We start from the raw sequence: 24,593 nt of genomic DNA, 5'->3' as shown, positions 1-24,593 counted from the left end.
TTGTTCCAGAGAGTTTTCCAGGAGAGGGCAGCCATACTTAATTCTGGGTCAGTTCATGCAATCCAATGTGAATATAGATTACTGGCAGCATTTGTCTGCAGTGCTCCATTGCCCAGCATGGTTTCTGTGCTTGGTTCTCTTAATTTGTTCTTTTGTTTGGATTGCAAGTGTGTAAAAGATGGACTTTTTCACAAATTAATGCTGGAAAAGACAACCCACATAATAGAGTGGTTAACTCCCAGCGCCGTTTGCTTGCTGAAAGCCAAATGCTCTTGGGAGCAGTTTCCATTATATGTCACTGTTTGCTTTATATACTTTCCAAGCAACTCATGAGCTTTTCTCCACTCTCTTACTTCAAAGATATTTTTGGAAAAGCATAGGCTAAACTGTTGCAAGAGACCTGAAAAAATCTGGAAAAAATTTCTCTGGCACTGAAAACTTCTATTTCTTTTGTTTAGAAAGGATCAGGACAAAATGATCCTCTCTCCTTTCCTCTTTGCATACTGAGGATGCATGTAAAGCCTCTCTTGGTTGGGATGTAAGGATGATAAGTTAGCACTGAGGGGCACATCCCACATGCACAGTTTGGAGCTGTGCTTATGCAAACAGCAGCACTGATGGAGATGGCATCAGGAGCTTTATTTAGTACTGCCCTCCAAGGGGCACAGCTTCTGGGGCTGGGCTGGCAACCAGGATCCCTGGAAATGCACTCAGGCTTTGTATTAAGACTGCAAGGAAAATTTCCCTTTGGTATGATATGGGTAACTTCCTTTCTTAGGTCAGTTCAAACCATCAAAAGCTGGGGTTTTTTTATCCTTTTTTTTTAATTTAAAACCCTCCAACTCTATTTTCCAGCATGGCTAAGTAAAAACCATTTGCCAGACCCCTAAGTAATGTAAATCCATGGATTTTTTATAAAGTTAAAAATCTGGTCTCAGCAGGTGATAGGGCTTGGGAGGATTTTGTGTTCCTGTTTTGTAGGTTGAAACACGATGCACTTCTTTGCACTTCACGTGTAAAATCACAGAACGATACGTTACTTCAGAGGGAGACTGAAGGAGCCATAAAGTCTCTCCATACACTGAATTTTGAAGACTTTCACCTTTAGTTTTTTCAACTTTCTCAACTTCCTGTACTTTACAATCTCATTTCATTTCCCAGGCATTCTACTAATGTGTATCAAATGTACCCACATGATCTCAAAATACATAAATAAGGGAAAGACTGTGTCAGAGAGGCCTTTTCAGACAGTGCAGGGCTCTTTGCCTGATGTGGAGGGTGAGGAATTAATAATTTCTCATCTCTGTTTCTATGTCTGTGGGTCTCTAGAAGGTGGAGCAGCCACCATACTGTGTCTGCAGATGAGCTGATAACTCTGGCTGGCCTGAGCACAGAGCCTTGGGAAAATAATTCTTAGAAAAGGGACTTAATCAGCTGCCACACTAGGCTGATTTGCACACAATTGTGTCTGTCTTTTAAAGCCAGAGATAAAAGGACAGAATTTGACACCTGCTCATTGCTCATTTCCCCAGCAGCTCTCCAGGCTGGAGCACAGTTGCAGGGTTTGAGCGAGGAAAAAGCTTTTGGCACCCGGGTTGTCAATGGAAAGGAGAGGGGTTTGCAGGAATGCTTTGCAGCACTTGACAGATGAAGCCCAAGGCATGCCTTGCAGTCTTGGGTATGAAGAGGATTTAATTTTTTACTCTGTCTAGCTGAACTCAGTGTTTCTTTTCTTCTCTTCCCATAATGTCATATTTGCAGTTTTATTTAAACACAAAATTTTCATCCTCTGTGCACTCTGTTGTGCTGTTATTTGAGGTTTCCTTTCCCTCAAAATGCAGTGATGGGAAAGAAAGGATTTCTAGGCTCTTACTTTAAGTCTTTTCTCAGAGAATTCTCCTTTAAACAGCATTATTTTTATTTCAATTTACTTTTCCTTGTGGTTGGGTTTTCTTTTATCCCCTCTACACTCTTCCTGCATGTCCTGTAAATCCTCAGGCTTTACCTTTGGTTTAGTGTAAGAGTTATTCCTGTAAGAAGCTGGTACCTCAATGAGCCAGCATGGGGATTTTGAAAACTTACAATTAGGATGCTTTTCTCTATCTTCTGGAAGTCACCTTCATCTCTTAGTTCTTTTTGGTAGCTTATTAGTTCATTTCTTCTTAGTGACAGCTCCTTACTTCACTTCCCAGGACAGGTCAAATCCTCCCTAAAATGTTTCAGAATCCCCACGTGGAAAGCTGAAGCAATGCTCACTTCCTTGCCCCACCAGATTTAAGCTCTGAGATACATAAATAAAGATTTTTTTTATTTATTTAGGGCTAGGTTTGGAATTTTTTTTAAAATTTGTTTCTGATTCTCGGGCAGTGCCATCTTCACATCCCAGGGAAATGGTCTGTGTAGTTATAGGTGCCACAGAAATTGTTCTGCTAAGCTCTTAGGAGCATGAGTATTGTGGTCCCTAAGAGGTTATAGTCTTTGTCTCTGAGTGCTTATAGTCCTGCATTTTATATCTATATCTAATCTATATCTCTCTATATTTATCTATATCTCTATCATCTATCTATATAAATGTAGATATAGATACATACACATCCATGTAAATATATTTGTCTGTGTTGTATGCTATAAATATATATATATATATGGTATATGTAAAAAAAAAGTGAGCAGGGAGGAGGAATAGGAAAAATAATAAAACGGAGTAATGAGAAAGAAGTAGTTTTGCACACAGGTTGTAACCCACAGGTAGCAGAGAGCACAATTTGCCCCCTCTGCAGCAATCACCAGGTTTCTGTGGTTATTGCTGTGTGACCTCAGGATAAGATGGGTCATTGTGTGGGAATTTAGCCTGGGCTGAGCTTTACTGCCATATCTAGAAAGCTGGGAATGAGATCCATGCAAGGTGCCAGGTGCACAGAGCCAGGTCATGTGCAAGGGCTTCAGGAGAATAGAAAGTTTGAAGGTCTCAAAAGCAGAGATGAAGCGACTTTAATTTTTAAGGTGTATAATCCAGTTAGATCTCAGAGGAGGGCTTGGCAGAGCAAAAAGGTCAGTTTTGGAGAAGTTCTCTAGAAAGTGGCATCAGGATTTAATCACAGGCTGTGGAGATATGAGTCATGAGAGGATATCAAGTCAAAGTGAAAGATGAGATTGGCAGGAAGGAATCTGATTTTATTTCTGAAATTAAGACAGGTATGGGGAGAAAAGGACTTCATGAAAAATTCAGAAGCTAGGTTTTGAGCATGTTCAGTTTTAGAAGTAGTAAATTATTAACAGAAATTTTTCCGAGAAAGGCCAAAAGTAGTTTGGTTTGATGACTCTAGGCTTAAAGATTTCTTGTGTTCTCTAAGTTTGATTGTTATTTGAGTGTTCATATCCAATCTAGCAAGGAAAAATATAGATTTCTGTCACAGAGAATGACTGGAAACTTCCATCTATACGTATCTATTACTGCAGTACTTTTGTGCATTCAAATTGGATTTTGAGACAGGTCATGATATAGAAGCAGGATGCAATCAGAATAAAGAAGTCATAGTAAGGTTTGAGAGTTTCCAGCCTGCACCTGCCTGGATTATTGTCTCATGCTTTAATACAAAAGTGAACTAAGCATACATAAGGAAAATGAGAAAAAATTAAAACAATTAAGAGTCATCAGACTGAAATATGCTGTGAGTGAAATTCAGAGAAACTTCATGGAGAATATGTTCATTTAGTGGGCACCCCAATGTGTGGACACTGGGCACAGGTGGCTTGGTACCCACAGGTCACCCCTGCCCTGCCCAGAGCTCCACGATGGCAGTGTCTGTGCCTGGCCCTGTTTGATGCCCTCATTTAGCTCAGCTGGGTGCATTTCAGTCGTGGCTGGGCTAAAGGAGGCCTGTGAGGCTCAGTGTCCTCCTGCTCATGTTTACACAGCCACTGAAATGTGGTAAATCATCTACCTGCCTGTTAATGGGGGTTATCCATTATCTCGTACCAGGCTGTGGCTGATCTACAAAGATAAAAATTCTTATGGGCCTGGATATCTCATGCAGTGTCTCATGGGTTTCTTTAAGATAAGTACGAAAAATGAGTCACAGACCCACAACTTTTTCTTCAAATGGTCAGTATAACTTCTTTACTTAAAGCATCTTGCACCACTGTCTCTGTACATCTGGGCATGGAGATACTGCTGTCTCATCTCTCTTCTCACCTGCATTCGAGTTCCTTCTGTTTGGAGACATTGCCTCACAGGGCTTTTCCTACAGGCCTTAAAAAAGACAATTATACTACACATAGGGTTAGTTTAACCAGCAACTTAAAAAAAAAACCAAACCAGCAACTTCCTATTAGGTGTTACCTCTGTAAGAATCCAGAGCACCACTCTGTGCTTGTTGAATGGGTAATGTAGAAAATACTGTTTCCACTTGAAATGATAGAAAATACAGGAAATAAATCCACTTCCATATTGCCTAATTCCATGATATTTTGGGTGAGTAAACTGTATGGCTGGACTCACATATCTGACTTTGAATGCACAAAATTGAGTACAGCAGCCTAGTTTTGTGTCTCTGTTGTTAAACAGGCATTACTTCTCCTGTGAGCAGTTGTAGTTCAATGCCATCTCCTTGCCACAATCACCACCTTTGTCACTGATTTGTCGAGCAGGTAACAGACCCTGGAGGTCTGCAATCCATCCAGTGTCTAGACTAAACCTGCTCTGAGGTTGAGACATGCTCCCAAAACAGCACAAAGTGCTATAGGCTCCTTTTTTACCATTAACTTTTCAGCCAGAAGTCAGACAAAGTTGGCATGAGGCTTTTCAAAATCTCTTCTACAGAGGGAGAGGTTTGTCCAACATCCATCACTGCAGAATGGCAGGAAAAAAAGGAGAAAATTTAAAGTCTCGTTAAGCATCCAGTGAGGAAAGAGGTGATTTGCTTTCAGTGAACTATAGGTTGTGTCACGGTGTGATTTTTAGGTTTGTCCTGTGCAGACCCAGAAGTTGGACTCAATGATCCTTGTGTGTTCCCTTCTAATTCAGGGTTTTATATGATTCAGTTCAGTTCCTGCAGAGGTTTTGCACAAAGCTGCCAATATACCAAAACCAGTGTTATATGAAACTTCCTAATAGGTTTTAGTTTTGTTTAAATGCATTATAGGACTTTTTTCCCCTCCTTTTTTTCCCCCCACAGGGCTGGATTAGAATGCTCTGAAAGTAGTCCTGACACAGACAAGTATAGAAATAAAGTTCTCAATAACTTAAAATAACATGCAGATCCCAGGCTTGTGAAATTTCAAACATAAGGCACACACCGTATGCCAGCCTGACCTCCAGGCTGTGTAGCAGATAATAAAAAGAAATTTTGTCAAACCTGCTTGTGATTAACAGACAAAAAAGGGTTGGCCCATGTTCATAAATGAGAGTATTTCAGCAAGCTGGGGCCATGTCATGGAATATTTTAAAATAAGTCAAAAGGAGCTCAGGCTTACTGGAAAACACAGAGCTTTGAGCATCTTAAAATCTCAGGGATCTGCCCTTGTGCATTTAGATTAGGACTGGGCACAAGCAGAATAAACTCTAGATGTGATTTTTCACTTGATAGCAAATTGGGCAAAGCACCAAATCACAGGTTATCTTGGCTGCCAGAGGATGAGACAAGCAGGTGCCATCCATGTGCCAGCAGTTTCTTAGGGAAGGAGAAATGTCTGTCATAAAAGGCATGTGTGAAGCAAAATAACTCCCACCAAAACCAGGGAGGTTAAACTGCACTGACACATTTCTGAAATAAATCTGTGGTTAATGTGCATTCAGGTTTTAAGAACCCAAGCAGAAGGTGGAGGCAGTCAAACCCCAGAGCACAAGTCACGTTCATGCTTCCCTCCTCAGCCAGAGTGACCCTGTTTTTTGGAGTTAATGGAAGAAGGTTGTACCACATTTAAATGTTCATAGCCAAGATCAAGTAGTGCTAAAACTGAATGCTGGTCACATGTCTTGGAGTTTAAAATTGGACATAAAAATTGCACTGATTTGGAGGAAGAAATCTTATTCAGGGCAAAGGACAAGGTTGAGGAATCCTTTTGCAAGCGAGTCCCAGGGGATGCTGCAGCATCCTCAGCCCATTGCCACCACAGAGTTAAGAGCAGACACAAACTGGGAACAATTTGGCAAGAAAGATAATGGGACCAGTTGGGATCTGTCATCAGCATACTGGGCACTGCAAAAGAGTGATTAAATAGGAAGACACAGACAATTATCAAACACTAATTGCTTATTGTTGCTAGAACTAGATTTTAAATGTGTTTTTCTTTTTAATTGCTTTTGGAGCAAAAAAAAAAAGTGTCCTTAATTTAATTCTAAAATCTTTGGGAATGGGAAGTCTGCCAGGAACAGGGCAGCTCAGAGGTCTTGTGAAAGCAATTGCCTCTTTCACCAGCCTACATTCATGTTCAGTTATCCCATCCTTTGCCAGCTTTCCTGTTTTCTGGTTCATGCCCTGATGTTGGCTGAAGGTCTCTGGGTTGTTGGTACTTGCAGGAAGCTGCAATAGTTTGTTCATATCCTTTTCTGTATTTTTCATTCACCACTGTCCAGGGGCCTTGACCCAAAGAGGAGCTGAACTCTTCAGGTCCACAGGGGGTTTGGAGAAGCAGGCTCGGAGTATAAGGGCAGTTTTTAGGACAGGACTAGCAGTGGTTGACAAGGTGAGATATCTGTGTAGTTGGAAGCTGTTACAACACAAACATCTGTATACCTCTGTACTCTGGCACTGCTGACTGCAGGGAAATTCAGCAGGGGCTGGATTTGCCTCACTATTATGTCAGTATAACAATAAATGAATGTGAGGATGTTATTCCAAATTAAGATGTTCAGGTATGGTGCAGAGAGCAGGTCCAAATCATAGACAGAAGGTTTAATGCAAGTAGCTAAGAGGGTCTTGTGTTATTAAATAACCATTCAGCATTTTCCTGATGAAAGTGACAGGGAATACAGTTTCTATATTCATGGAATTATCTTTTGTATGGATGTATTCAGCTCTGAAAGGGCTGCAGGACCTCATCATGCACAAATGAATGTAACCAAATCTGCCTCTCTCTGTGCAAATAATTTGCAGGAATGGTTTGGAAACTGAAAGGAAGCTGGTCTACATTAGGCAGAACAAGTGCAAAGAGGGGAAAGAGAAACAGAGTTTAGGTTCATACTTTAGAGGAGCACAGGAAAATCCAAGGGTCCTGTTGTCTCAATAGAATGTCACATGTCACCTGCTCCTCTGAGCTCCACCAAAAACCAGGCTGATAAATCTGTTGACTACTTGACACAGAGCATGAGGGGAGGGATGGGAAACTTGCTTGTGTGAAGACTGCTCTGCACAGAGTTTGCCTGTAGTACAGGTTTTTTCCTCCTTTCTGATCTTTTCTTGCACCTGCATACAATGTAAGATCAGAAATTGAGAGAATTGATTAAACCTATTTCTGAATAAATGATTTCAAAAAAGAATTCCCTTTCATTGTTAAGTTCCTTGCAAAGTCCTGAACAAGTGCTCTTGCAAAAAAAGGTTAAGGAAAAAAAAAAAAAGAAATGTACAGAAGTTGTTCCAGACATGGCTGGCCCTTTCTGTGTTCTTTAAGGCAATTAGAGGGAAAGCTGGCCTGGGCAAACATTTCAATCAGCATTTTAGATTTTTTGAGCGCAGAAAAATGGAATCATTCCATGAGATCTTCATTGCAGCAACTCTAGCATGGGCTCTGGGTCTTTGGCTTTCCTCCATCAAAGTACCTGATGGACATTATCCAGAGATGTCAGTGATGCTGCTGCTCCTCTCCCCTCCCCAGGCCATGGCTCTCCTGGTTCACAGACCAAGATGAATAAAATCAGTATTTTTTAATTAACAATTGCAATGGTTGATTGACAGAGTACCCCAATTATAACAGCAAAGCTAGACAAGACTTATTTTTCTTGATTTTCTGGTTTTTCTTTTTTTGTGAGCAGTATTTACTCATCTGGGCATCTCATGCCTTGAGTTTTGTTGGCCAACTTGTTTGTGCAAAGCCATTCCTCTGTGAGGTGTTTGCTCAGTCCTGGGCCAAGTTCCCAGCTGCAGAGAATGGCAGAGGCCAGTGCAAGTGCATCAGCTGGGGATTCCACATCCAGTTTAAAGGGAAATATCCAAAGGAAACTTCTCCATCCCTACCCTGTAAAGATCAGCAAAACCACTCTGCCTTTCTCTGCAGCTGTTTTTTTTTATTTTTTAAACCAGCTCAAAAGTGAGTGAGGAGAGAAAACATTGCTGGAATATGCATTTCCACTGGGATTAAATGTATTTGTATGTGGCTTTCCAAAATTAAATTTGGACAGAGGCAAAGAGGGACTTGGGTGTGAAAATGCAATTAGCCATGACTCAGGACTCTTGATATACAGGGGGACCAATGAGTTCTTGCATGGGAACTTGACAAAGTGGCAAGAACAACTTACTGTGAGTTGATATGAGCAGAGTAAATAACACAAAGTGTTATTAATGTTTGGTGTTCAGTTCCAAGCAGCTCCTTTGGGTGATGTAGAGAGAACTGCACCTGGCAGGTGATGGTAAAGGAAGTTTTCCTTGTGGAATAGTCACTGTCTTCCTGATAGTAACATTCATTCCCTTTTCTTGAGAGTTCTAAGGTCCTGAAAGAAAGACATTATAAGAATACTGATGTATTATTTTTACATAATGGTCTCTCACAGACTTCCTGTGGTGGCAATAAGCATCACCCATCAGCTGGGCCATGAAGCAGTTTTTCCATCTTAAAGATTAATTCATGGAGATCCTAAAAGGCTTGGCAGAGGCTGTCCATGAAAAAGCAAGGCTTTCCAATCACCCTTCTCAGTGGCTGTAGCAGCCTCATCCTCCACCTTCCAAAATGTGTTGGATAACATCTTCTCCCTGGATACAATAATCACTTGGGGAAATGCTGGAGGGAAAAGAGAATGGCCCTGTGCCTGTTCATTAATGTGTGGCACAGACAATGCCTGTCTTTTGCTCATGGCTGTCAGGCCTTGCAGGGTAATTTTGGCACCCAAGGATGCCAACACAACTGGGCATTGTAGGTAAATGAACAGGAAGAGGGGTGGGGAGGACAGCCTTCTCTTGGTTTATTGCATTACTTCAAAAATGATTTAACTTTTAATTAAAGGAGTTTGGGAGATTGCTAGGTCTTTATGCTTCCCCCCCCGCCCCCCTTCTGTCATCCAGATTTTATGCTGCCACTTTTAAAATGCAATTTTTATATGCAGTTGGAATTAAACTTGGTCCTTCCAATTTTCTCAAGTGCTGTTTCTCTCGTTTCTGAGTCTTAGTAGGATGGAGATACAGCCACGACTGATTTCTGTGCTAGTGACTGCATCTTCTGATTCAGAGCTCCTGCACTCTGAAGCCAGTAATGATTCACTCTCACAGCAGTGGTGTGAGCAGTCTCAGCTTTTATATGCCATCTGTGTGAGGGAGCTGAATCTGCAGAAACGGGACCCTGTGCACATGGCTTCTCCTCTGCTCATGGATGAAAATATTAAAGCAAATCCGTATGGTCCATGAGATGTTTTCTGTGTCAGGAAGGGAGTAAAGCTGCCTGTCAAACCAAGCTGTTCTCCCTGATGAAAGGGGGCTGTTTTTAAACACTCCTTTCCATAGTATTTTCAACGCCAGCCATGTGTGCTCTCTCATCTGACATCTCATTGAGATCCTTGGCTCTGGTACTGCAGGAGGGGAGTGTGTTCTGGGAAGGAAGGAAATTATCTCTCAATATGTACACAAACACACAGTGTGCACACACACACTTTTAAATCAATCGAAAAGAATTGAATTTTTTTATTTTATTTTTTTTTAGGAATGAGAAAGAAAAAATTAATCTGGTTGAACCAGACTTAAATGCTTCCCTTTTGTTTGGATTTTCTATTTTCTCATGAAGATATTAGAAAGAAATGCTCTGAGCTATTATTAGATACAAAGGTAGAGACAGAGGGCAAAGGGTTCATTTACAATTCTTGCAGCAGACCATTGAAGCTAAAAGGCAGTTGATGAGCAGCTTGAAAATATGGATTCATCCACTAAGCTTAGGGAGTATTTCCAAAGGTTTCTGCTGCTCTGGGGATCTAACCCTTTGTACAGCAGTAAAACCCACTGGGTGGAGGAAACAGAAAACAAGTGGGTTGTTTTGGGTTTTTTTTAGTTAATGAAAGGAGTCACCTGGCAGGGAGAAGCTTGGAAACATGAACTGATAAAAGTAAAGAATTGATATAAATGTGCTGGTTTTGAAGGAAGCAACTGGACTTCAGCTCTGTGCTAGGAGACAGGGAAACATCAAGATTATCCACAGACACACATTCTTTGTGTTTTGGGAAACCCAAGTGAGTTAATCCCTGATAATGGGATACCATTATAACCACTGCTTCACCTCCATGATCTTAGGGCAATACTGCAAGAAGAGATTGATCATGTTGGGCAGGACAGCCATGGCATTAGAGTGTGCTGCTGCAGGAGAAATCCAATGCCATAAAGGTTTTCCAGCCCTTCCCTAGAATGCAGTGGTGATTATCACTTCCTTTCAGAGAATCACAGAGATGGGCAGGGAGCTCTGGAAATCACTGTGGTCCTGTCCCTGTTCAAGCAGGGCCACCTGAAGCCACTTGCCATGGAACACGTGCAGATGGCTTTGAGTATCTCCAGGGATGGAGACTCCACAACCTCCCAGGGCAGCCTGTGCCAGTGCTGGGCCACCTTCACAGGAAAGAAATTGTTTCCTGATGGTCAGAGGGAAGCTCCTGTGTTTTAGTGTGTGCACATGGACCTGCCACTGGGCAGCACTGAGCCAAAGAGCCTGGCTCTGTCCTCTTTGCACCCTCCCTCCAGGTGTTCATCTACGGTGCTGAGCTCCCCTGGAGTCTTCCCCAGCCTGAGCAGTGCCAGGGCTCACATCCTGTCCTCATGGGAGGGATGCTCCAGTCCCTTAATCCTCCTCATGACCCTGCACTGGAGTCTCTCCAGTGTGTCTCTGTCACTCTTGTAATGAGGAGCCAGAATTGGACACAGCACTCCAGTTTTTTGGTTTTTTGGTGCTCTTTTTGCCAAACCTCTTAAATCTGATACTGCTGGATTTGGGCAGCTTTGGTCGAGGAGAGGTGTTCATCTGGGTGCCTCAGCTTTCCTGGCCTGACCTCTGGAATAAATATTCCTTTCTGAACTTTTTTCTTCTCTGGCAATAACTTTAGTTTGTTTTTTATCCAGTGGCTGTGTTGAGGCTTGTTCAGTTTGCCAGGCTAAAGGGCATCACAAGAACATGCATCATTTTGCACTTTTTGTCCAAGGCAACAAAACAAAACTAAGTTAAAAAAATCCCTTTGTTGTATTTTTTTTTTTCTGTGAAAACTCCTGAAGCATAAAAATAGTGTCTTTCCTTGTAGAGGGGATATTACTAATGTAAATCCAATGCAGAGGAATAATATGATGTATGTCAAAAGGCAAGCATCCAAGGAGGAGCAGGAGTGATGGAAATGCCTCATGGGCATATGAGATTGTGGGGATAGGTATTCACACAAAGGATGCTTTCTTACATGTGCCCAGGGCTTTCTCTTATCTCTGAACATGAACCCATAGTGAAATAGAAATGTTCCTGTATTAATAGTGCATTGGAGATAACCCTCATCTGAAAAATACAGTAATACTGCACAACTGGGAACCCTTTCAGAGCAGGGAATTGGACTGGCAATTTCATAGTGTGTTGGTAATGAAACATTTTGGTTCTGTATAAGCAAATGGGCAAGGTTAATGGACACATTACTCTGGCTGTCATTGTCCCAGCAGTAACCAATTTAGAGGCTTTATATTTTCTGCTGTCCCAGTAAGGGAAAGAAAAGTAGAAAATTAAAAATAGAAATCCCAGAGTGATTTAAAGTGCAAAGAGTGAACAAGCTTGTAGTACTCCAGTATAATTTTAAAATCCCTCTTTCCCTTATAATCAGTATTTTAATTTATGTATTACATTGCAAATTCTGCCAATGTCTGTCCTGCTCCAAAAAGCTCACCTCCACACAGAAGGATTTATTCTGGCTGTAACACATGAACATGAGCCTCCAGCCCTGGATCTCTCTAGCTGTTGTTTGTATTGATGGTTCCTGTTTGTATTTCCCTTCACCTCGTGCTGTTGATTTGCAGAACCATGAGCAATGGTCTGTGGCTTTGGCCTTCGAGGGAGGATGTTAAAAAATATCTTCTGGTGCTTGTGTATATATCATAATTGTGGTTTTTTCATAGTTCTTTCAATGGCTGAGGACAGATATCAGGCCCTCATGAGCTGGCTTTTCTCCAGCAGGTGCCCTGCACAACAGCAGAGCGCTGAGTTTTCTCTCACAGAATTAACTGTCCCACACTCCTGGTTTCATTGAGGTTCCTTGTTTCTTGTTGAACCTCCTGTCAAGGCTAATGCTGTTTCTGAAGCAGGTGTCCAGCCTAACGAGGATTTGTTTCCTTGGTTTGCAGACATCCTGGTTGATGGCAAGATCTGTGACTGCGACGTCGTGGTGACCTGCCAGGTGGGGGACCCTGTCCCCTTGCAGGTGAAGTTGACCAACTGGAGCAAGCACAGCGTGGGGCCCTTTGCTCTGACCATGATGCCCTACCAGGATTACCAGAATGGGGTGCATAACTACGAGCTGCAGGATGCCATCACCTTCGTGGGCTCCAACACCTTCCACATCGACACCGTGAGTTCTTTGGTCACAAGTATCAGCATTTTGAATAATGTGCATTTGAAAGGGGCTCCATTACTCTATTGTGCATTTGAAAGCAGATTAATTTTTGGAAAGCCCCATGATTATGGTAGCTATTGCTGACAGTGCTCCTGCATTCATCTGGAATAGTCTCTCAGAAATAGTTTAATACTGCAATTTCCTACCATGTAAACCACTAGTAAATTATCAGAGGCAGCAATTTCTGGTCACTCCAGATCTGGCTGATAATGGGATACCATTATAACCACTGCTTCACCTCCAATGTGACTGGGTAACCCTAGATTGAATGTTCAATACCATATTGCCAGTCCCTTGAGTCTCCCAGCACAGCCTGCAGTAATAGATTTTAAATAACTTTTTTTTTCTTTTTTCAGTCCATAAGAAATATTCCCCAGGCTGAGCCAAGGAACTCAGCAAATCAGTTTTAGTCAGGTCCTGAGGAAACACAACAGACTGCAAAAAGAAAATGCTAAGCATTAATGGCCAATCTGATGAGCTGGTTCATTTCCTGGGTGCTTAGCATACTGTTATAAAACCATAAGAAAATGCATAAAATGAGGCAAAAAAAAAAAGAGCCCCTTTTTAAAACAATTGAGATTATGATTTTTCTCTCAATTTCTCTAGAACTAAATTCAAGTCTAGGAGCTTTTTGCTTCTAAGGCAAGACACTGAAAATACAGATAACACTACTCACTCTCACATCCTTCCCTCCCAAAAATACAACAAAAAAATACCTGGAATGAAAATTCACAGGCAATGCTGCAGAGTGGAATGAGCAGCATTTCTGGTAACTCATGAAATAAACATGAAGAATGGGGTGAGTGTTTGGAATTGTGCTTAGGATCTTTGTTTAGGTCAGCTCTTCAGATTGGTAATAAAATGTACCTGTCAAAATTAAATGTATAAGTGAACTTTAGTTAGAAAGAAATGAAAGGTTAATCACAGAGATAGTCACCATGCATATTTTTCAATTACGCATCACAGAAGAAAATATTTCTAAAAGCTAATGAGCATGAAATGTACCATCAGCTCGATTTTTAATGGGGGCTCACTGTGTTCTTGTAGCTGAATAATTTAAATATGCCAACAGAAATCATCCAGGGATGGCTTTCTTTGACTCTGGTTCTGACAATGTGGAGTTTTTAATCAGAGTGCTGGTGTTTGGATGCCCAGCTGCCAAAGGGCCTGACCCTGCAGGCTAATGAGGGAAAAGGGAGATGTCAGTGTGATGTATTCTTACCTTCTGACTGAGTCTCCTACGGGGCAAAAAGTCAGGAGGTCACATCTCTGGTGCCTGCCCAGGCAGCCTTCTCATAGTTACGGTCCCTGCCTTTGCCCCATTGCTCAGGAGTTTGACATTTCTCCTGTAAACACAATCCCCAAGAAGTTAAAAATAGAATTGTTTTCTGCTGCTCGCCCTCCTTTCCATACAAAAAGGTGAAATGAGCAAAAAGTCGACTCTTGGACAAGAAGGGTTACATTTCACTGTGTGTGGTGTTGACACCACACAGGCTCCTAGGGAAAGTGCTTGGTCACCTTCTTTGGGGTGTAGAGGCCTGATTGTGGAAGAAAATCCTTTATGTCTGCCAGAGGCCCTTTTTTCCCTCATAATAACTAATTTAGGACTAGAAAATAGATTCAGAAAGTTCCACCTGTTTGGGGGGGATGAGGGGAAGCCCTGGTTTGTGCATTTGATGTTTTGGGGAAGAACCACCATGCTCAGAATTGTGCTTATGCTCTGAGTTTGGCCAAAAGTCAGACAGGCACTGGTTAGAAAACCAAAGAAGCTCATGGCTGTGTGGGATGAAAGACAAACAGAGTTTTTTATTTTTATAAACAAAAGTTGAGATACTGGACCAGATTTCCTGCTGGTTTTCAACTCAGTGCTGCTGTATGGAAGCTGTTAAAAATGTCCCCATCGTTTTTTTAACCTGAGGTCCTGGGCACTTGAGTATTTTTCTTGTTTAGTGGAAGTAGCTTGAGGTGCTGCCCTTTCCCAGCTGCTTGTGAAAGATGCTCCCCTCTCCCCGTGCAGGCCCATCAGCACAGACACTGAGAGAACTTGTTTTTGTGCAAAGTTGTCCAGTTTAACAAAAACCACATTGGTCAGCAGTTTAAGTTAATTGGGCTGACTTCACACTGACACTGGCACAGGGATGCTGACATGATTTATTGCAGGGCTGAGCTGGGTGGGAGGGAGGATGGAGAATCAAATCTGGTTTGGTGTATCACTGGTGCGTGGTCAAGGAGGAGTGGGAGCATCAGGTATTGCAGCAAGGGCAGATACTCCTCACATCCTAAAAAGTCACTCTGTTGTCGTGCAGAAACTTCATTATTGGTACAAAAAACCCTCCAAGAGATCCCTCTGCCTTCCTAAATGTTAACTCTCATGCTCAAAAATTCACTGTTATTTTTGATTCCAGATTAAAAAGTCTCAAAGCAGTTTCTTCTGCTACCTGGAAGACAGGGGACATATATGAGAATTTTCAGGATGCACGTGCTGCTTTGCAGTGTGAATATAAATTGTTGAAAGGGTAAAAGTCACACAATTTTGTATTTCCCTTTCTTGTGGCTTGAAGTCCAAGTTAGAAGATTTATCTTGGAAGTAATGTAGTGATGCTTATTCACCTCTTTGTGCTTTTACCTCAGTTCAATGCAGCAGCCTGAGTTTGTGTCACAAAGTCTCTGCTGGATATGATACTTCAAAAAGCAAAGTCTTTTCTGGAAAATTTTTGAAGGATATTGAGTTATTTCCATGCATTTTAAATTAAGTAAAGTCTGCATTTTTAAGCACAACTTCTAATTTGGCTAACCTTACTTTTCTCTGTATTTGACAGAAAAAGTGACTTTCTCCATTATGACTTAAATATTTAACATTTTTTATTCAGTGGGTGATTTTGAAACATGAGCTAACATGGTGGAACTTCTCCATTAAAATACAGTGGATTTTTTAATTTTTTAATGCTGCTTCACAACATAAAGTTTTTCTTTTGCCCTATTATTGAATTTTCTTAGTTCTTACCTCTGGTTTTTTGTTGAATAATTAGTTGATCAGAGAGAGTTGCTTTTTTGTCAAATTAAAACCAAAAATGTTGCTTTCTGTGGAGAATCCTGTAACTCCCAGCAACTCATCCTCTCTTCTTGTCCCTGCTTGTGCCATCACTTATCTTCAAGCAGGATTTTTTCCTCTGTGTGTTATCACACCCAAGCTCAAGCGATTGATAGTGGGAGATGAGGAGAAATTCATTAGAAGATGGTCATTTTGAATCAGCTCAGAAGCCATGGTGAACATTTGCTCACTTCTGGCAGGTCCTCTGTGGCCCATCTGGAACAAATTATTTTTCTTGGCACTGTTTTATTCACACTGTAAACTCTTTGGGGCAGCGAGCAGTAGCTGGCACCAGCCCTAATCTCCAACTGAGCTCCCTAAGTACTACAGCAGTATAAATAAGTAGTAATTAGTTCTAAGCAATCACAGTCCCACATGGTAGCCTAAATCAGGGAAGGATTAGGATGCAGCTAGAAACTTAATTTTTCTTCTGTCTTGGTGGAACAAAGGAGCAATGTGGACTTTTTTCCCTTGATTTTCAATCATTAATTTCTGAGGTACAAGCTGCTCATCTTTGTTTTCATGAATGATGGAATTTTAATAAAACCTGTTTTAACTCTGCCCCGGCTCAGGAATGTCAGCATCCTGATGAAAGATTCAACAGACACACACAGGCACAGATCTGGGCTGTGGCACCACCAGAGCTGTGTGCTGCTGGGCTGGAGGACAACATGAATTTGGTCTGGGTCAGGCACTGCAGGCTGTGGGGTGCTGTGTCCTGCCAGCCATGGAGGTGACCACCTGAACAGGCCATTTTGAGTGGCTGAGCAAGTCCTCAGACTTAGGCAGTTTAGGGAACATTTTGCCTCGTTCTGTGTTTGATCAGGTGAATCCTTGTGTTGAACAGCTGGTTTAGATGTGGACATCCACTTGCCAAACATTTGGGTGGGTTCAGTTCCAGGCTGAGACACCTGGATGAGGAGGGGGTACCAGGGGTGCTGGCCCACTAAGCCCCCATGAGGCCATGGAGGTGTGGTCTGCAGCAAGTAGGACCTGGCTCATTAACACAGGGCTGAGACCCATTTGCCTAAAAGTAGATGTTTGCCATCATACAGGGGCTGTGGGTATCCAAACCACCAGATGCTGCCAGAACTCCTATAAGACATCCTGGGCATCTTCCCACTCCGGTGCAGGTGCCTCAGTGCCTTAGCCCACCCCGTTACCTGTGTTTAGGCAACTCTGTTCTGGCTCTGCAGGCTGCCTGGGGAGACCATTCTGTGTCTGCTCCACTGTCTCATTGACTGGGTGTCCTCCTTTTGTAGCAGGAGCTTGGGTACCCTGGACTCCTAAATGTAAGTTCAGCCTCAAAATTAGTCCTGTGCCTGGTGTAGCAGCTGGGCTGGATGTGACCCTCTACTGACCTGACTGCTGCAGCTGGATTTCTGATCATTTGGGAATCTTTGTTGGCAGCCCCACTGGAGACTCAGCCTTACATTTCAAAGTTGGTTCCTGTTTTGAAGGAAACATCTTGTAGCTTCAGCAGAGCCACCTGCACTTGAGCAAGGCGAAGGTTTCAAGCTCATTTTGCTTCCCTGTTTCTTCTCCAAACCACAAGTGTTGATACGGTGGTGGTGGCACAGCAGGCGTGGGTAGAGCCCAAGCCATGACTGTGATGTCTGGTGTTGATGCTGGTGAGCCTGGAGCACCATCCTGCCTGCCAAGGGCTCTGAGCTGTGCTGTCACACACATTCCTTCCTTCATGGTGCAGCCAAACCAGGAGAAATGGACCAGGAGCTTGGAGCAGATCAGGGTGCTGAGGAGGCTTTGTTTGCTGCTTGCCTGCACCCACTGCTGGCATTAGTCCTGCCTCTGCCCTCCTCTGGAGGAAAGTCCACATCAGCTCCAGCGAGGCCGAAATCAGGCAGGCAGCCCTGGGAGAAGGGCAGGGGAGCAAGAGGGGACATGTTTGGATGTTGTTCTGCATGTCCAGATGCAGTGCCAGAGGGCAGGAACTTGTACCCAGCCAGGAGGGGAGATGCCAAGGACAGGGTCAGGAGAACAGCTGTGGCTGCTCTGATCCCTCACATGGATGACACGATGCTGGTACAAGTTTGCTGTAGGTCAGCAGAAGTGCTCAGCACCAAAACCAAAGGGAGCCTGGGCTCTCCAGCTCTGAGGATGTGAACAGAGAGCCCCTTGTGCAGGAGCTGCAATTTAGAGTCATAGAAGCACAGAATGGTTTGGGTTGGAAGGGAACTTAAAGCTCCTCTCATTCCAGCAGGGACACCTTCCCCTATCCCAGGTTGCTCCAAGTCCCACCCAGCCTGGCCTTGAACACTTCCAGGGATGGGGCATCCAGAGATTCCCTGGGCAGCCTGTGCCAGGGCCTCACCACCCTCACAGTGGGTGAGACTTTTCTCCATATACATCCTAAATTTCCCCTCTTTAAATTTGATCCCCTTACTCTTTGTCCTACCACTACAGATCCTGATGGAGAGCCTTTTCCAGCTTCTCTCTAACTCCTTCAAATAGTGGAAGGTGCTGTGAGGCCTCCACTCAACCTTCTCTTCTCCAGGCTGAACAACCCCAGCTTTCTCAGACTGTCTTCATAGAAAGGCTGCTCCAGTACCTTCAGCAACTTTGTGGCCCCTCTCTGGACTTCTTCCAGTTTAGGGAGGTGCAACAAAGCAGACTGATAGCCCAGGGGACTATGCAGGATGACGTCTCCTGGCTAAAGAACCCAGCAGTGAAAGTCCAAAAGAAAAGCTAGAATGGGTGAAAATGCAAACAGCTCATTCCCTTCACTTCTGGAAGCTACAGAGAATCTGCCTCGTGGAAGGTGGTGGCTGGAAGTTTTTAGCTCTCTGGAATATTCTTGAGTTTCCTGCACCCCTGAAATCTTCTGTTGATCATTTGCCTTCCCCCTCTTCCCCACCATGACCTTCCCCTCATCCCTGTTCTGGTCTTCCCAAGCAGTGGCAAGTTGTCCTTCAGCAAAGGGTGTCCATGAGCATTTCCCCAGTTCACACCCATTGTTCATGGCCCAGTTTTCCATGTAATGAAATTTTTCGTAGTGGGAACAGCCCTGATCTCCCGTCTCAGGGCCTCAGCCTTTATTGGGACTCTTCTGCTGGGATGAAGCTGCCTTTTCACAATTTTTGGAAAAATTCTGTCCAGTGGAATGGCTCTGTGTTGATTTGGTGTTTTGCATTTGCTGTAACTCAGTTCTAGGCATCCTGAAACTGGATTTAACATCTTGTGGAAGCAGATACTAATTCAAACATTATCACATGCTGAACAGTGGTGGGAGTGTTAAAGTTAGAAATTACTGAAGTGTCTTGCTGAAATGATGGACTGAGATATATTATTTGTTGTGAAGATACAGATTGTAGATGGATTTGTGATGAAGGAAGATACATAAATGTAAAAACAGTGTGAACTATGTATATTTAATTTGGACAAGTAAATCAGGATGGCTACTGTTTTTGGGAAGTTTCTTTCTAAACTTCATTATTTCAATGATAGTCATCTAAGTTCCTGATTAGAATTTGCAGTTAGATTGTGTCTCAGTAAGGGAGAATGAATTTACTTATTGCTAAGCTGTTAAATGGTGTTTAAACCATGTATTTAACATTAATTCAGAGATGTGATTTAGAACTTTAATAGAAATGTTGGTAAATACAGTCTAAGGAGAGATTTAGGGTGATCTCTAGTTTAAACAAATTCTGTTTTGGAATCAGTTACTCCTAAATGTTCATATTCTGTTTTGAGCTGTGGCACAGATTTACTGCATGAGTGAATAACAGGATAAAATTTTTAAAGTAACATTTTTACTAGGATGGGGACGAGACGTTTACCTTTTTGTATGAAAGCATTATTCAGATGTGAATCTGGAGTACTCTGAGACCCTTTGAAGGAGCTAATGAATTGCAAACTGCAATTAATTTGCTTTGTTGATGGTTTATTTGTACTGATTTTTGTATTCTCCTTGCCAGGTAAAGCCAACCAAAGACTCTGTGTACTTTGGAGCACTTCTCTTCCTCTACACGGGCGATTTCTACCTGAATATCAAATTCCATGAAGACAACAGCAGCAGGGAGCTGCCTCTGTCCTGGCTCTGCCTTCCCAGTGTCCACATCCGTGCCACAGAGCCCGAGGCCCCAGCTAAGCTGTGAATGCACTGGTGCTGCTTGATCACCCACAGCACACAGCAAGGCTTGGCACATCCTCTGCTTGACCCCAGCTTGTTTCTGTCCAACCCCAGGACACAGCCTCTACTTTGGAGGAACAGCTGAACCCTTTCTGAATTGGCTGACAGTCATTTGGACAGCTGCTTTAGCTAATTTCAGAGGGAGATAGAGAGAGAGAGAGAGATTATAACAGTGCTGAAGGTTTCCTCTGTTTTCAGAAAGCCTTTGAAACTATTTGCATTATACTTCAATATGCTCTATTGATATCAGTGGTTTGAAAGTCTTGAGGGCTGAATTTTGCAATGTGTTTGAAGGTCTTAAATCCTGTTTGAATAATCCTGTTTGATCATTTTTTCAGTGAGATTTGTGTATCTGTATGAAATTCCTCCTGGTTTATGCTGGACCCATGGCATATTCCCTTGGGATATAGATCTCTGTTAGATTTGTTCACTGGCTTGCTCTTGTTTATTTGTTTGCTGAGAATTTGGTGTCTTTGGTTGCAAATAGCAGTAGTGGTGCTTTTCAGTGTGCTGCTGGAAGTAAGAATAGCCTCCAGTTATTCTCTCCCTCCCCTGAGCCCAGTGCCACTTGCTCCTGGTAAAGTCACTGCCTTTAGTTTGGCAGATCTATGAACTAGAAAGGAGAGAGGGTGAGGAAGAGCAAAAGAATTTTGTCCTTGAGAGAATAAATAAGCCAACTTTTGGGCTGCCTAAGGCTTAGCTGTGAATTTAGGCTTTCACAGTTCTCTTCTACACAGTCACAGTCACTTGGAACATTTGCAGACTCTTAAAGATCCACCAGAATTAATCACATGATCATTATTATAACTTTTCATGAGCTTTTGCAAACTCTTCTCACCAGATTTTTCATACTAATATACTGATTTTAAATGTGTCTGGATTTTTCTTTTTTTTTTTTTTTTGAGTGTTTTTTTGCTAAAGTTTGGGGTTTTTTTAAGTTTAATTATTAGGCAGTTAAGGCCATGGAATTCCTGAGTGTGAGAGTAGTTGTTGAATGTACTGATAATTTAGCCTATTTTTCCAGAATAATGTTTTTGTATAGTTAGACATGTTTTTACCCCATGTAAAGCAGGGAGATGTTTTAGCTGTATGATTAATACATTATTTCGTGGACCATATGTTTAAAAACTATCTCAGTCTTTTCTTAAATGCACAGTTAAATTTGGTGGTAGTATGCTTTGGGGGTGGATACACCAAGATGTGGCAGGGACACTCCAGCTAGCTCTACATGGTTTAAATCTACATGCACAACCTCTTTGCAGATCCTGTGTTTCTCTAGAATTCATGCAAACATGGGCACCCCTGAATGCCTGGCCTGACCCTTCCTGCTCAGCTCTGGCTCTCTGCACCATGCCCAGGGGTACTTTTAGATGTGATTGGTGTTTCCCATAGTGCTCCAAACCCTATTCATTGCATGTTTGCCAGTGACTGTTCATCCTAAATATATTCCCAACCTGAGGGAACTGTGGCTGTGGAATGGCAGCTGCATTTCCAGAGTATGCAGGGTATTATCTCTAAAAACCCGTGTTGTGGCAGTGTTATCAATGTTTGTGCTTCAGCTGTGGCTCTGGACTCAGCCTTGAAGGTGGAAGTTTTCAGTCCTGATCTGATGAAAATCTGAGCCCTGCTGAGGATTTATTTGCAATGATTCCCTGCTCTGTGAGGTGCCAGTGAGGTCCAGTAACAAAACTGTTCCTTAGACTGGCTCTGGGCCTGAGACACCCCTGGAAAGAGGGTCCAACAGCAAAGTTGGGCCTGCTTTCCTCTGTTGGTGGAGCTGGGCTGACCAGACTGTGCCATGAGGCTGAATCCTCTGTCACAGGATAGGCAACGCACAGGACAATAAGATCCAAGGAGAGCAGGAACTGAACCAGTACATCTTCTCTAAAAGCTTGGTTTTGACATGGGTGTCTGGACTATGTTGCACAACACTGTTGCAGTAAAATCCAAATTGGGTTTTATTCAGTGTTCCCAGAAGATAATTTGCAGATTCTAGGAATACAGCTAAGGCTTTGTAAGGACCACACTGAAATAAAAATATGGTAAGGTAGATGCTGTTGTAGCCAGGATGCTCCAATTTATCCAGCTAAGGGACTGTTCTCTAATTATTTTTCAACATCTTTCTCTGAGAAGGGAGGGTCTTGTTCTGTGGAGCCTGTCCTGGGATGCAACATTCCTGTGCCTTTTACTTATAAAGGATCCTGATCTACAGCCCACTGAAGCTGTTGGAATGGGAACAGGTTTTGTTATAGCAAAAGCTGGCTGTATATTTTCTAGGTATCCAATATGCCATTATAAATCTGCCATATGAGCACATAAATATAAGTTCTTATGTGTGAGCTGACCCTTAAAGGTCTATCTGGTCATTATATAGCAGACTACTCTGTCCCTTGTCAACTTGGACACTTAGTTGCTTTTGGCATTTATGATATCTTCCCCAATTTTCTCAGACTTCTACTTGTCTTGGTGAAAGAAATGAAACACAAGAAGTTTTTCCTTCTGGGGGTCATTTTTAACTTGTCCAGAATGACGATATTTAAGTGTTAGTGTAATTTGGGGAGAGGTTGAGGGAAAGGTGCTTAAAATCCCTGGGGTTGCTAACATGATTGGTCCTTGTACTGCTTGAAAGGAGGATGATACTTTTCTTATTTGCTTTCCTTTCTTGGTGCTGAAAACTTCTTTTTCTTTCTGTGAAACACCTGGCAATTATTTTGAACATGATGAGCTGAACTGTTCATTGTAAATCTGATACGAACCAGTGGTTGCAATAAATTATTCCTAATTTAAATGGCCATTGCTGAGAGCAGATGTTGATCTCATATATGAATTCACTGGAGAAGCATAAGTTATGTAACTTTAACTGAATAAATGCTTGTGGCTTGTTATTTACACCTCTGCCAGTCTCTTTGGTCTGTAGCTCTTGGTTGTGTTGGGTGTTTTTGCTGATAATAATGTGTATCTCTTGATTCTGTGTTGTGTCTCTGAAAGAATGTGTTGGACCCTAGAACTGAAAATTCAGCTTCACTCAGACTTTCTCTTCCTAGATGAACTCAGAGGTGGTGAACCCTGTCTGCTCTGTAGAGTGGCTCCTGTGTCAGTGCCTATTCACTGTCAGCTGAGGAGAGGGAGAGGCATTCACATGAAAGGCAACAAATGGCCAGAAGTTGTGTCCAGGGAGGTATAGGTTGGATATTAGGAAAAGGTTCTTCACCCAGAGGGTGATTGGGTGCTGGAACAGGCTCCCCAGGGAAGGGGTCACAGCCCAGAGCCTGACAGAGCTCAAGAAGTGTTTGGACAGTGCTCTCAGGCACAGGGTGGGACTCTTGGGGATGGTCCTGGGAAGGGGTGGGAGTTGGATTTGATGATTCTTATGGATCCCTTCCAACTTGGCTTAATGTGTGACTCTGTGAAATGCCTCAGTGTCCCAATACTGATGTTGGGGCTGGTGAGGCCCTGGCACAGGTGCCCAGATGGCTGCCCCACCCCTGGAAACATTCAAGGATGGGTTGGACAGGGCTCTGAACAACCTGATCCAGCTGAAGATAATCCCTGCTCAGGGCTGGAGGATTGGAACTAGACCTGTAAATGTTCCTTGCAACCCGAAGCATTCCATTGTTCTATCACCCTTTCCATCCTTTAAGAAGCAGCTCAAAGGCTGGAAGAACCACCTTGGAAGACTGACTCCAAGCACTAAAAAACATTTGATGCCCAGCCTTGTCTGAGTTCCTCGAGCGCGTCCAGAGGAGGCAGCAAGGCTTGTGAGGGGCTTGGAACACAAGCCCTGTGAGGAATGTTTGAAGGAGCCGGGGCTGTTTAGCCTGGAGAAGAGGAGGCTTAGAGGTGACCTTATTGCTCTCTACACCTTCCTGAAGGGAGGTTGCAGACAGGTGGGGTCTCTTCCATGGGCAGCACTGACAGAACAAGAGGGTACAGTCTCAAGCTATGTCAGGGAAGGTACAGGCTGGATATTGGGAAGAAATTTTCCACCAAAAGAATAATAAAGCACTGGAATGCTCTTCCCAGGGAGGTGGTAGAAAAACCATCTCTGGATGTGTTTAAACAAAGACTGGACATGGCACTTGGTGCTCTAGTCTAGTTGAGGTGTTAGGGCATAGGTTGGACTCGATGATCTTAGAGGTCTCTTCCAACCTCATTATTCTGTGGTTCTGTGATTCCTTCTGTCAGTCCTGGGGCTCCTGTGTTTGGATTCCCAATCTAGAAGCTGTTACGGTTTCCTCAGCGAGGGCCAGCTGCACCTTCCCTTCCTTGAGTCCTCTGGCTCTCTTCCTGGGTGTGGGCACTTTGTTTGTCCCTGGAATGGGGCTGTGCCTCCCTCCTGCTTGCACTGCACACCCCAGAGCAGTGCTGGCTGCCAGCTCCTGGGATGGAGCCAAGCCTTCTGCAGCTCTGGGTGTGCAGCTCAGCTGTGTGGGCACAGGGGGGGATTGGAAGGCTTTCCTACAGGTGGCTGCTTTGCAGAGCTCTGCAAACACTCGTGCTCTTTTCTTGATGCAGAAGACACAAAAGATCTGAACAAAATTTTTGTGTCAAGTGTTCCATGACAGCTGTTTCCTTCTGGGGTTAGGTCA

General features: G+C 43.1%; 1 protein-coding gene across 5 annotated transcripts in view; it reads left to right on the top strand.

Moving 5' to 3' along the window:
* The window catches only part of TRAPPC9 (trafficking protein particle complex subunit 9), a 450,102-nt gene extending 427,207 nt beyond the window's left edge, over positions 1–22,895 (top strand). For all 5 annotated transcript variants that reach the window (XM_050970901.1, XM_050970902.1, XM_018914195.3 and 2 more), the window contains 2 exons: positions 12,495–12,718; positions 19,790–22,895. In XM_050970901.1, coding sequence (XP_050826858.1) covers positions 12,495–12,718; positions 19,790–19,969 — 404 coding nt within the window. In that variant the 3' untranslated portion in view covers positions 19,970–22,895. The remainder of the gene's footprint in view (positions 1–12,494; positions 12,719–19,789) is intronic.
* Positions 22,896–24,593: the final 1,698 nt, after the last annotated feature.

This window comes from Serinus canaria, chromosome 2, assembly GCF_022539315.1.
Source record: "Serinus canaria isolate serCan28SL12 chromosome 2, serCan2020, whole genome shotgun sequence".
Lineage (NCBI taxonomy): Eukaryota > Metazoa > Chordata > Aves > Passeriformes > Fringillidae > Serinus > Serinus canaria.
Note: the sequence above shows the minus strand (reverse complement) of the source record. Positions and strands in the feature narration are given on the sequence as shown.